The 13,186-nt window shown below is 42.4% G+C and overlaps 1 protein-coding gene across 6 annotated transcripts in view; it reads right to left on the minus strand.

Moving 5' to 3' along the window:
* TTC7A (tetratricopeptide repeat domain 7A) overlaps positions 1–13,186 on the minus strand; it is a 175,536-nt gene that overhangs the window by 123,688 nt on the left and 38,662 nt on the right. For all 6 annotated transcript variants that reach the window (XM_054064061.1, XM_054064060.1, XM_054064062.1 and 3 more), the window contains 2 exons: positions 7,758–7,895; positions 7,279–7,362 (listed from right to left, as the gene is read on the minus strand). In XM_054064061.1, coding sequence (XP_053920036.1) covers positions 7,279–7,362; positions 7,758–7,895 — 222 coding nt within the window. The remainder of the gene's footprint in view (positions 1–7,278; positions 7,363–7,757; positions 7,896–13,186) is intronic.

Below are 13,186 nucleotides of genomic sequence, written 5' to 3' on the forward strand. Positions count from 1 at the left end.
GGGGAAGGGGGAAAAATCCTTCATCCGTATGCAAGAACTGGTATTCCCTGTATCCTGGGATTCAGTCATCTAGATATAAATGCCCTTCAACCAACACAGGAAGATGACAGAGTAAGCCAGCAACAGAAAAATTCTTTTGATGTTAGCTTTCCACTGAATTTCTAGATTTCTGTGAATCCTTCAGCATGAACGTTATTCCCCTAAGACATTTAAGGGGACACTGTGTCTGGTTCTGGAACCCTCAACATAAGGAGGATATGGAGCTGTTGGAACGGGTCCAGAGGAGGGCTACAAGGATGATCAGAGGGCTGCAGCACCTCCCATGTGAGGACAGGCTAAGAGAGTTGGGCTTGTTCAGCCTGGAGAAGGCTCCAAGGAGACCTTATAGCGACATTCCAGTAACTGAAGGGGACTTACAAGACAGCTCGGGAGGGACTTTTTACAAAGGCTCGTAGGGATAGGACTGGGGTAATGACTATAAACTGGAGAGGGGCAGATTTAGACTAGACAGAAGGAGGAATTTCTTCACAATGATAGTAATGAAGCATCGGAACAGGTTGCCCAGGGAAGTCATGGATGACCCATCCCTGGAGGTGTTCAAGGCCAGGCTGGATGGGGCCTTGGGCAGTCTGATCTAGTAGCACGTGTCCCTGCCCATGGCAGGGGGGTTGACACTGGATGATCTTTAAGGTCATTTCCAACCCAAACTGTTCTATGGTTCTATGATTTCCTTCTCAAAAGTTAGGGATCAATTCTCCCACTTTTCTTTTACCCTGTGTTTCATAAATTAGAACACTGCAATTAAGTAGCTTCATATATCCACTTTAAAAAGTACCTCATAAATTCTAAGATTTAACAGCATAAACTTGTCCTTGCTAACACAATAAATGCCTCAACTCACACTTTCTGTCAAGAAAAGAGGGCTAAGTTTGAAGGCAATTATATAGCCCACCTAGGTATTCTGCTCCACAGTCTGGAATCTTTGGAAATTTCCATTTTTTTGTATTATCTACAGCACACAGGCACTCCCCTTTCTAATCTTTCTTTTGCACCACAGGAAACCAAACTATTGAATATTCTCTAGATAGCTGACCTTTGTAACAGGATCTTTAACCAATGAATGTTCAATATTTTAACTTTCATTCCCCAGCAATGCTATTTAAGGAGCCATCTGAGGCCTCTGCTGCTCCCAAGGTTCCTGCCTGCAATGCAAAGAGAAATGTACGGGTTTTTTTAATGCCAGTTGCTTAGCAACCAGCCTAAGCTTTTGCAAGGAAACCAACAGAAGGAACAGTCTAAATCATAAAATTCGTCTGCTGTTGCCGCAGAATTATATATTAAATATATTTATAACTTTCCTTCTAACCTTCTGGAAAGCTGTATGTTGGCAGTACAGGCATGGCTGAGGCAAACTTGAAAGCTCCTCGAAGCTGTTAGAGACATCTGCTTCTGCTGCACTGTTTAAATAAGGGGAAGTATTCCTATCTTTGGGTGCAACACATACACAAGCAGCTCAAGACATTAGCTTGTCGTTATTTGGCCATGACTAGTATGTATCAGCAACTTGAAGTGCTCCAAAACTGGAGTTCATGTCTGTGTAAGACTGGTTTCAAGCCCCTGAAAATGCTGCCAGCACAAGCTCTCAGCAGAGCTGCAGCATTTCCAGTGGCTGAGCTGCCAAGGGGAGAACACTGACACTACAAGATCGGCTCCAGAAAGAACTGAAGCCTACTCCCCCAAAAAACAGCTGAATAGCACGTGCCAAGGAAGATGTGATTATTTCCCTTTGTATAACGCCAGACACCTCCTGAAGTGTTACGTTATTAAGAAAACCATTCAGGTAGACAAGCACATATTTCTCCCTCTTTGTCTTCAAGATGAACAAACACAAGAAGAATAAGGGCAGAAAGGAGCATTTTGTGTAATTAAAAGCATCTTTATCTGTCCAGTCTTGCAAGGTGCCATGCTCGGTGCTTAAATCTTCCTACTGCTGAGTCTATCTGGCCTACACGGTAATGTCGACCATTGTCCCTATCGTGCCCTCAGTACAGCCCAGCAGGGGCAGAGGAGGATAAGCAATGATGCAGTTGTTTCTAAATTCATGCAGTTACTGTCTAAAGGCAAACACTGTGCTGATGGTGTTGTGTCAATGCTGGGCGAGAAGGGTGGATAGTTGTGTGCTGGGCACCCGCAGAACACATAACCACCATCAGTAAACCCAGCAAAAACGCTGCTGAGTGTAGTCTCACCTCCAGATAACTGGTTCCAGCTCTGCTGGGCTCTCTCAGAGACTCTTTTCCACAGTCCCCTGAACTGCTCCTAAACTCCTCCTTTTCACAAATTTTGCTGCACTTCATTCCCTAAATGAGAATAAGGGGTGAGGGGAAAGAGCAGATTACCCTTTCCTAGCAGATACTCCAGACTTCTCTCAGCTCACCTGTGACTGTATAACACTCTACCCCTCTGAAGAACTTTCACATATCCTAAAGCTTTTAATTCACTAACCAAGTTGTGTTGTGGGGTTTTTTAGGGCAGAAGCACCAAAGATGAGCATGAAAATGGTTTTATGCGCTGCATGCACTAGTAATAATAATAAACTACATCCAATGGACACAAGAGATCAGTGTAAGACTGCTAACGTGTTGAATGGCTCATTTAGGGTACCCAGCACTTTTACACAAAGTAGACTCTGTGTTCATAGAGTAATTTCACAGCTATCCCTGAAGAATCCTCTCCCGCTACCTGCAGGAAAATGGCACATGATTGTCACTAAATACAAATCGTGTCGTCTTGGTTGGTAGCTGGAAGAGAGGTATCAATGTTGCCTCATATTGTTCAACGCACATATTTTATCAGTTTATTTTTCCCTTAAGCAGTATGACAGGTGAAAAAGACACTCACGATGCAGATCCAGAAGAATTTCTGAAGTACTGTCAATTTAAGCTTGAGTCCAATCCCACTATGCACTGCTGAGTCTCTACTCCCAGAGAACGCTAGTGACACTTTGGGACACACAGGCTTGGTCCTATGTGCAGCTGGTAGCTGTACAACGGGACATAAATCTGAACAAAGGAACACCTAACTGATTCAACTGGTCAAGGCCTGGGAAATGCTTGCAAATCCTTTGTGCTTGTATAATACATCGTCTACACATTATGACAATTTTGCCTCCAGCTTCAGATACATCAGTAGACCTACCCTAGCCTGCAAGGATGACATCCCATGGAAACTGTTTAGCTGAAATGCAGCAGCAGAGAACAAGCCTACCCCGAATACCTTCTCTACTCTGTAAGTAAGAGTTTGGTCCTTCTTTCCCCCATTCTGCTGAATACAGGTCACTTTATTTTTTCAAAATCTTGAGACAAGCAGATGCAACCTACTGCGCTCATTTTCCTCTGGCAGCAGGACAGTGGCTCATCTCACTGCCCGAGGACTCTGCCAGATGGCATCCGGCTATCATACCACTCGCCACTCAGACTCCAGCCTGTCTATACATGGCAGCAGAGCCAGGGAGCTGCTAAGCCCACTCAGCCTCTGGCTGTCATATTACCAGATTGCAAAGGTTATTACCAGCTGAAGCAGTTGTGAAGAGTTCAGCATTCTGTTTTCCACCACCACCCCAGAAGAATAGGGGTGCTGCATCGGACTGATCTAAACCTTGCTCTTGCGTATCCAGAACTGCATTTGGTGACACAGGGTATCTCCCACTATCCTCTTTCCAAAGCAGGCACATCTTTGCCACTGTCCAGGCTATCCTGGCTATTTAGATTCATCTAAAATCGCCTGCAAAAGTCTTTTGAATTTCATGGTGGATTCTAATCATTTAAATAAACACACTCCTTTTGTTCAGAAAATATACAGCTCAGTATACATGCTTTCCCAAGAATGAGTTAAAAACCAACCAGACCACACTGTCTTTCTCATTATGCAAGTTGTTGAGAAACACAGGAAAATTAAATAGCTGTCATTCCATTATTTCCACTGCTTAAGTGGATAGAAGGCAGACAGAAAGGTTATGCTTCTCTGAGCTTTTTCATTCACTGTTTCATGAAGCCCTAAGGCCTCACTTGCTCTGTAAGAACTTACTGAAGTGATGTGCCTATTTTTGTTAAGAGACATGCTTTTTAAAATAATGTGTAAACTCAAGCATGCATACAGTAACTAGCCTAGATGGCTGGCTTGACATTCAGATTGATCACTTGTGAAAAATGACAGTCACAATTTGGCAGTTTTTTTTCACTGGCAGAGGAAGAAAATAGTTTTAAGTTCAGCTCAACTGACTTAACCTGAAGAACATAAATACAAAAATAGAAGTAACACTAATCAAATGCAGCGTAGAACAGAGGGCAAGACTCGATTTTACAGCACTTAAGAAGGTCAGATTTTGCAAATCCTAAAAAAATGTTTAAAAAAGAGAGATCAAAGTTCCCAGCATTTACAGGTTGATAGCACTATTCTTGTCATACACAGGCTTTACAAGCATGATTTGCTGTAGTGCAGAACAAGTAACACTGCAGGATGTGAGATTTCATTACCGAGAAATGAGATCAGGAATTGGCTGTGACTGAGACAGGTGAAAACAGATCTTTTACCTATAAAAGCTCAAGTCTGCTCTGCACTCTGCAGTCTAGACAGACCACACTGTTTTCTTATCAGTTCTTTCTGCCACACTGGAGCACTTACTTTTAAACAAACTGTCCTGCTATCAGGCTGCGAAGCAGTATTAAAAAATGTATGCCACATCTCCCATTAGCAAGATGACGCATTGCGGAGTATACGACAGGAATCCTCAGGGAATACTTTGGGATTAGAAGTGAAATACTGCACAGATGGGATTGTTGGGTAAGGGAATTCCCTCTGCCTCATACAGGGCTCAGAACATTGAGGGCTTTTACATCAACAGGCAAGATCAGGTCATTTTATCTTGTAAATATTTGAAGTACAAGCAAAAAGACATGATACACCTGAAAATCTGAAAAAATAGGACAATTACAAAGATACACATATTTGCGTTGCTCTTTTTTCCTCTTAATACTGAGTAACTTCGAAGGGAAGCTGAAGAGGTTTGCAAATGTATAGGGAGGACAGAGTTCTTATGCAAATTATTAGAAGCTAAAGATTAGGCCCCATTCGTCTCCTCCATAGAAACCTAAGTTTGAACCACAATTACTCTCTGGATACACTCACTCTCTCAGCAATCAGCAGTTAAAATGTAGATTTGCTTACCTGCAGATCAGTAGAGCTTCACTCACAGCATTGTCTACTGTGGAGAAATAGGTTACCCAACCTCTAAAGCCAATCAAGCTTCCAGAAAAGCACTGTGAGTGCTTAGGGGAAGATACTGTGCCTTTCCATCATAACCTATCTAGTCATTGTTGTCTTCAGTATCAAGAGATCAGATATCTGGAGGATTTGCAAAGGCAAAGAGGGCAGCAACATGCTAACTCCAACTGAATGCCAAGGGGAGCTGGACCTGACTTGCAAACCCCTGATCTGACATAGGCCAGTACAAGGTATTAGCACCATGACACCAAGCTCATTGTTCAAGTATTCTACCGGTAGCTTTGAGTTTCCCTAGATACGATCGAGTCTAGTCATCACTTCCACACTTGGAACTGGATTTTGAAAAGCTTGTACAGAACTCATATTAAGTCTGTGAGCCTCCTCCTCATTAAACATCTCCCTTCAGCTCCCTGCTGATGTAATATGCTTTGTTTTAAATTTTAATGTCTCATTTTGATTGTAACAGATCTAGCTGGTTTTTAAGATAACTGTGGAGTCCCAGAACAGAGTCAGAGTTTGCAAGGTCCCACCAAGTCAACCCCTGGTGCCTCACAGTGGAGTCACTGCTGACCAATATTTGCTAGGGTGTTTCACAGATCCGCAGTGACACACACTCCACACAACCTCCACAGACAATATTTTTCCAGTGTACCACTATATTTTTTTTGCCTCTTAATAGGAAATATGAAATTGTGTTGCTGCAAGTGGAAGCCATTGCACCTTGTCCTATCCACCACAGACAAGATTAACCCCTTCTTATAAGAGCTCTTGAGGAATTCTTTACCTCTGGGACTTTTTCCTCCCTTTACATTAAAAAAAATTCAATTATTTCAGTCTTTCCACAGTTCTGCTTACTACACCCTTGGCCACCCTTGAAGCTCTTTATTAGACTGTGTTGTTGTCCTACTGTTTTCTTGAAGAATAATGCATAACAACCCACAGTCTTCTATGATAAGCCTTTGCCTATGCTCCCAGAACTGAAGAAATCCCTCCAGACATCTTCCAAGCTTTGCTGCCACTTATACATCATAAGACGATGTCTTTGCAAAAGCATGCCACTTCGTCCCTAATTTCCACTCCAAAGCCACTGTTTCCAATTCAGCTTACAGCCATAAATGACCAGTAAAAGTTATCATTTGGCAGATGACTGATAGCTGGTAGTCTCTGTCCAGTTCCACGCGAATACCCCTACTCTCACTGGGCACAGAACATGTTAAGTGGTCTACTAGTGCACAGCATTAATTTGCTCACAGCTCCTAAAAGCATAGGTGGAGACCCCCAGAATGCATAGGCTAAATTTTGTATCACCCTTGTTTCCTGCCGGAAGTCTACTCTTCTTAGGCTAATAAAGAAAAGCCCATGCTGCCCCCGCCTACCTTTTGCAACCAGAGTTCAGTCATCTCACTCATTAACTTGTAATTTTCACAAATAGTATACTAATTCTAAAAAATCTTAGGCTAAAACACATGCTCATGCAAACATGCAAACATCTTTTTTGTTTTCTACCAAATCTTTCACAACAAACATTTCAAAAATATTAACCCTCGCAAGCTCTCTATGAAAAAGTATTAACACTTCCTTGATTAGATGGAGAAACCACAGCTTAAAGACAGGTTGTCAGCTGTCCAAAGACAGAGTGAGCTGATGACAGATTTAGACATCAGTATCTTTCTTATGCTAAGCATGCTTATGTTTAACCTGCAGAGAACGGAAAGCTGTATAATGCTTTTCAATCCACAGTTATGCACAAAATGCGTTTTCTCCTTGATAAGGAGAACCAAACACTACATAGAAAGGACAATACTCAATACCAAATGCACATACATGATCACGAAGTGCAATCAGAATCTACAAGGAGAACACCGTCCTTCTACGTGCTATGTGATGGCACCTACCCCGACAAAATACATGACTCTGCACATTCAAACAAGCAAGCTAGATACACTCTGCCAGAGGAAAACATGCCTTTTTAAAGCACTTTGGTTTGAACCTTACCTTTCCACAAGCCATCATGGACAGGGCAAGCTGGTACCAGAGATGAAATTCATCAAATGCAAACTTCATGGCTCTCTCCAAGCACTGAGAAATAAAAGTTGGGAGAAACGTCAGACTCTTTTAATATACAACTTTTGTGAAGACCACTGCTTGGCTCAGTAATCATATCAAGGGAAACAATCTGTTGTGGCCCAGGTGATTTTTATCTTTTTCTTATGACATCATTTTTTACTTCTTAGTTAATGGGGCTCGCTAGCATACACCACCCCTTCAAATGATCACAACTTCGTTCCATATAAATTATTTTAATGTCTTGAACAGTTCTATTTACGTTTCTGGCCTGTGCTGCCATAGGTCTGTAACTGTTTCCGTTAACTGCCAACTAGTGTGCTTCATTTCCATCTTCCCCAACAAGTAACTGCAAGGCAGGCTTTGCTTGCACGGTTCAAGTGGCAGTTTCATCAGCAGCTAGGAGATACCTCTGAAAGCATGACATACTGCCCTCTTCTGCCCAGCGTGATGCTGAGGAGGTCATAGACTGCAGAAGCATCTCGGAGGCTGACAGCTCGGTCATCCTGCTGGTCTGGGGCTCGGCTGATCACTGCGTCCCGGTTTGCCTGCACATAGACATAAATGGAGCATCAGACCGCAAGGGCCAGAGAGAACCAACTCCTTCACAGGAAGTTCCACCCATCATCCATGACATTTTGTTTAAAATCATCTCGAAATGTTTTCATTTTTTTTTAATTGATCCCGACATAAGGAAGGTGTTTCCATAGTTACATTTTATCCACATGAAGCAAACTCAAGAAGATAGCTGTATATACAGAAAGGAACTGCTAGAAATACCTCATCCGGATTTGTTCCACAGAATTAGAGCATTAGGAAACAGACCCACCAGATCCCATTTCCTCAATAATCAGAAATTCAAAGCCATCCTCAAATCACATTCCTTTATTACTTAATTGCCTGCCACTGTGATAACTGCTTCCATGGTTGATATTTCTGATATCTTCTGTGCCTGCACTTGATTTCTTCCAAATAGCGCATGGGTTTGTTCTTCTTTTCTGCTATTCACTTTTTATTTTTTTAATTTGAGCATGTTGCCTTAGTAATCAGATTTGCCTGTCACCAATTTAATGCAATTAGAGGCCTACGCAACACAATACCAAATGATATTAAAAAAACCCCACACCTTCTTAAGTGTTAATTTTGCATAATCTATCAGTGCATTGCTCAGCCGAGGTGAAAAAGAAACATCACTTTTGACAGAAAATGATCAGTCCAGCAATTTGCAAGGATGTCGCAAAATACCATATGCCACAGACTAAAAATCCGGGCCTCTCCATTTTCTGAGTACAAAGAGGGAGACTTCAATCCCAGAGTAAATGGAAAAGTCCCTCTGATTTCTGAACACAGAGGACTTCACCCAGACTGCCTAACCTTGGAGAGATGCAGTGCTGGATGCCTTTGAGTGCTAGAACTGCCTGATAGCACAGATAGGCTGCCCTGGGCACCTCAGCTGAAAGGGGGCAATATCAGACATTCAGGCCTAGACATCTGAAAGATCAGAAAAATTAGAAGATTGCCAGCAGTTTCACCTGGGGCAAAAAGAAACAAAATGTTTTCTCCTTGAAGCAGGGTGGTTATAAGATTTATTTTGTAATTCTTACTACTCCACTCTTACATATATTTCTTTCTAATTGCAGTGAGATTTTTTTTTTCCTAAAAAGGTTAAAAATGAGAATTAAGTGTAATAAAAATTTCCAGAATATGCAGCCCTTAAAGCCCACGCATATTTCATTATGATTAAGCTGCAGCTGTTTCATCATGATATTATCTGTGTAATGCCCCAGTTCCAAGCACCCTTCATCACAGCCTCCAGCCGAGACAGCAAACGCAATTACTGATAACTAACACAATCACAACCAAAAGCTAAATGGCAACTTCAGTTAAAGGCAAACTGACAGGTCAGACTCAGTCTACTGTTTGCACAAATAAATTGTTATTGCAAAAGATGTAATTTGTGATTGTAAAAAAACAGTTTAGAACAGTAGGTTGCATGAAAGAATGAAACCAACCTCAAAGACAAAATCCTACAACCAGAGTACGGAAGTAAAGCTCATCTACATTTATTAGTGGAACTAAACAAACAAAAATATATAGATGTTTAAGCTCTGTTTGGATTTAACCCAAAACTGCTACTTTAAAGGGAAAAAAGGAAAATAAAGGCATACACAGAACAATTCTGAGATTGCTACTGCAGAGAGTTAAAAGACATGCATACAGAGAACGACCCTTATTGCCAAGTGAATCCTCCCACACCTATACAACAGCATTAACAATTTTTTTCTGCACTGGTTATATTGTTATGACAACTGTTTGTAGAAAATAGCTACTGATATAGCATCCCCCACGCCCTGCAACCTCATCATTAGAGTCAGCTATAGCCTGATGCTTTTTTGGGTATCTACCTAGTACCAAACTATTATTTTTAAGTTGATGCATTAACATTGATAGAAAATTAATCAAAATTGGTGAGTGTCCACTAACATCTGTTAACAGACAAGCAGGAAGACGAGACAGAATCACAGAATCACAAGGTTGGAAAGGACCCATTGGATCATCAAGTCCAACCATTCCTAACACTCCCTAAACCATGTCCCTAAGCACTTCATCCACCCGTTCCTTAAACACCTCCAGGGAAGGCGACTCGACCACCTCCCTGGGCAGCCTGTTCCAGTACCCAATGACTCTTACTGTGAAGAATTTTTTTCTGATATCCAACCTGAACCTCCCCTGACGGAGCTTCAGGCCATTTCCTCTTGTCCTGTCCCCTGTCACTTGGGAGAAGAGGCCAGCTCCCTCCTCTCCACAACCTCCTTTCAGGTAGTTGTAGAGAGTAATAAGGTCTCCCCTCAGCCTCCTCTTCTCCAGGCTAAACAACCCCAGCTCTCTCAGCCGCTCCTCATAAGACTTGTTCTCCAGAGACATATTAAAAGGATGCAACATTCTGAAATTGCAGGCATACTGAACATATTATGCATATCGTACTTTACCTAAGCAGACAGCAGTTAAAGACATATGCATAGGCATGACTAATATTCTTTCTAAGAAGGTCATAAACCTGTTTATTTTGTTCAAGCTTTCAAATCTCAAAGCCATAAAAGGTCTCTCCAAGCTATCACACTCTATACTTGCATACATAAAAGTTGCCAGTAAGCAAATTCATCACCACTTCTCCCCAACAATTTTTTAATACTGAACTTATTTGCAATTGCAATTATAACTCCATCTGCTCAAAATAAAAAAAAAATAAAAATCAAGGAGTTCCCACATTATCACAGCTATAAAAAAAACCCAAAAGATGCAAACCTCATAACAAACTGACTGAACAGCAGCAGAAACATGGAACCCATCTAACACAATAACGTAAATCAGACTCACAGAACATTTTGGATTGGAAGGGACCTTAAAGATCATCTAGTCCAACCTCCTCTGCAGTGTGCACGGACGTCTTCCACTAGATCTGGTTGCTCAGAGCCACATCTATCCTGACCTTGAATGTTTCCAGGGATGAGGTATCTACAACCTCTCTGGGCAACCTGTGCAAGTATTTCACCACCCTCAGCGTGAAAAATTTCTTCCTAATATCCAGTCTAAATTTCCTCTCTTCTAGTTAAAAACCATTACCCCTTGTACTACTGCTACAGGCTCTCCTGAAGTTTTTCCTGATCTTTCTTATAAGCTCCCTTTAAGTACTGAAAGGCTACAAAAAGATCTCAGAGTCTTTTCTTCTCCAAGATGAACAACATCAACTCTCTCAGCCTCTCTTTACAGGAGAGGTTTTCCAGTGTCCCTCCTCTGGACCCATTCCAACAGGTCCATGTCTTTCCTGTGCTGAAGGCTCCAGAGCTGGACGCAGTATCACAGGTGTGGTTTCACCAGAGCAGAGTAGAGGGGCAGAAGCATTTCCCTTGGCCTGCTGGCAATGCTTCTTTTGATGTAGCCCAGGATATGATTGGCCTTCTGTGCTGCAAGCATGTTCCGGGCTCATGTCCAGCTTCCCACCCACCTGAACCCCTAGGTCCTTCTCTGCAGGGCTGCTTCTCAATTTCTTCATCCTTCAGCCTGTATCAATACCGTGGGCTGCACTGACCCAGGTGCAGAACCTTGCAGCTTGCCCTGTTGAACTTCATGAGGTTTTCACAAGCCTACTTGTCAGCTTGTCAAGGTATCCCATCCTTCAGGGGTGTCAGCCTAGTCACTCAGCTTGGTGTCATCCACAAACTTGCTAACAATGTACTTGATCTCATCATCTATGACACTGATGAAGACATCAAACAACACCGGTCCCAGAACAGATCCCCGAGGGACACTGCTGATCACTAATCTCTATCTTGACATCGAGCCATCGACCACTACCCTTAGTGGCTGCAACCATCCAACCCATTTCTTATCCACCAAATAGTCCATCTATCAAATCTTTATCTCACCAATTTAGACAGAAGGATGTTGTGGGGGACTGTGTCAAAGGCCTTAGAGAATTCCAGATAGATCACACCCACGGGTCTTCCCTTTTCCACTGATGCAGTCACAAAGGCTCAAGGTACCACTTACTATTGCAGTGTTACATACAGGAGGGTGGAGAGGGGAATGAGAATCACTGTTTCTTGAAACCCATTCAGGGAAATAGGCATGTTTCTGTGGCTTGCCTCTCACAGACATAGGGTGTGATGACCCAGATCACCATTAGCCATTTCTTTGGTCTTTACCTTTGATTGTATTTTTGTAAACTCCAGTTTGTCAGTGAGAAATCCTGAGAACCACTGGTTAAGTACAGGTACACCATAGTGTAGTTACTGCAACACAGCATATACAGATTCTGTTGGATGGGGAATTTTACTCACTAAAACATATATAGAGAGATATTTCATTTCACATTTAAGAATGCATAAATTCTAAGCCATTCATGCCAACATTTTTTCCATACCCATGTTTCTGTCCAGACTGCTAATTTTCCTGAACAGAAATGGAAAAAGCATCTGAACACTGATTTCGAAACACTGTATCAATAAAATAAGCAGCAATTCCTATTTTGTCCTACTGCATTACCTGCTCCTCCTCCATTGTAAGTAGCAGTAAAACACAGCTACAAATACATTTTCAACACCCCCCAGCATGACTCTTCCTTTTAAGCTGTTCCTATTGTCACACAGACATGCCTCACAGCACACAAGCAGAAACAGAGAGAGATGGTGAGTCACACCATTAAAAGAAGTGAACCTCTGTTCGAGGCTGTTGTGTGGGATGCAGAAGGGCGCTAATGCTACCACAGCAGTTTCACCACTGGAAGTTAGCGTAACTTGCATTAACAGTGCAAGCATATATAATCAGTGCCCCTTTATTTGAGGTACTCCTTGGTAATAAAGCAATCTGGAGATTTATTGCATTTGCACATTTTGGGATGTATTACATACAATTAGCTGTGCATGTAGGTGGCTCAGACATGACACCAATCCTATTCGGGGAGAGATAAGGCACATTCTGTAGTCAGCCCAGCCTGAGCAGCACACAGAACAGCGAGTAACTTTCAGCCCTCTCTTTTCTCAGCCGAGTGACACAGCACATCTACATGCCACACATCCAAAAGGCTCCAGTACAGGTTGGTACGCCTGAGCTGACCCAGTGCTCAGCTATGCTGATGTCTCTGTATTGTGCTTCAAGCCCAACTCAGGTGTTCAACCTGACCGAGCACAGAAACAGCTGAGGTACAGCAGGGCTTTTAGGTCTGGCTCCAAACCACAGCAATACAACAGTATGGGGCTTTCAGACCCCATGCTGGCTCTGATATTTCTGGGGACATGCAATTTAACAAACAACCCTGCTGAGCTACAGACAGCTTGTG

The sequence above is a fragment of the Cuculus canorus genome, chromosome 3 (assembly GCF_017976375.1).
Source record: "Cuculus canorus isolate bCucCan1 chromosome 3, bCucCan1.pri, whole genome shotgun sequence".
Lineage (NCBI taxonomy): Eukaryota > Metazoa > Chordata > Aves > Cuculiformes > Cuculidae > Cuculus > Cuculus canorus.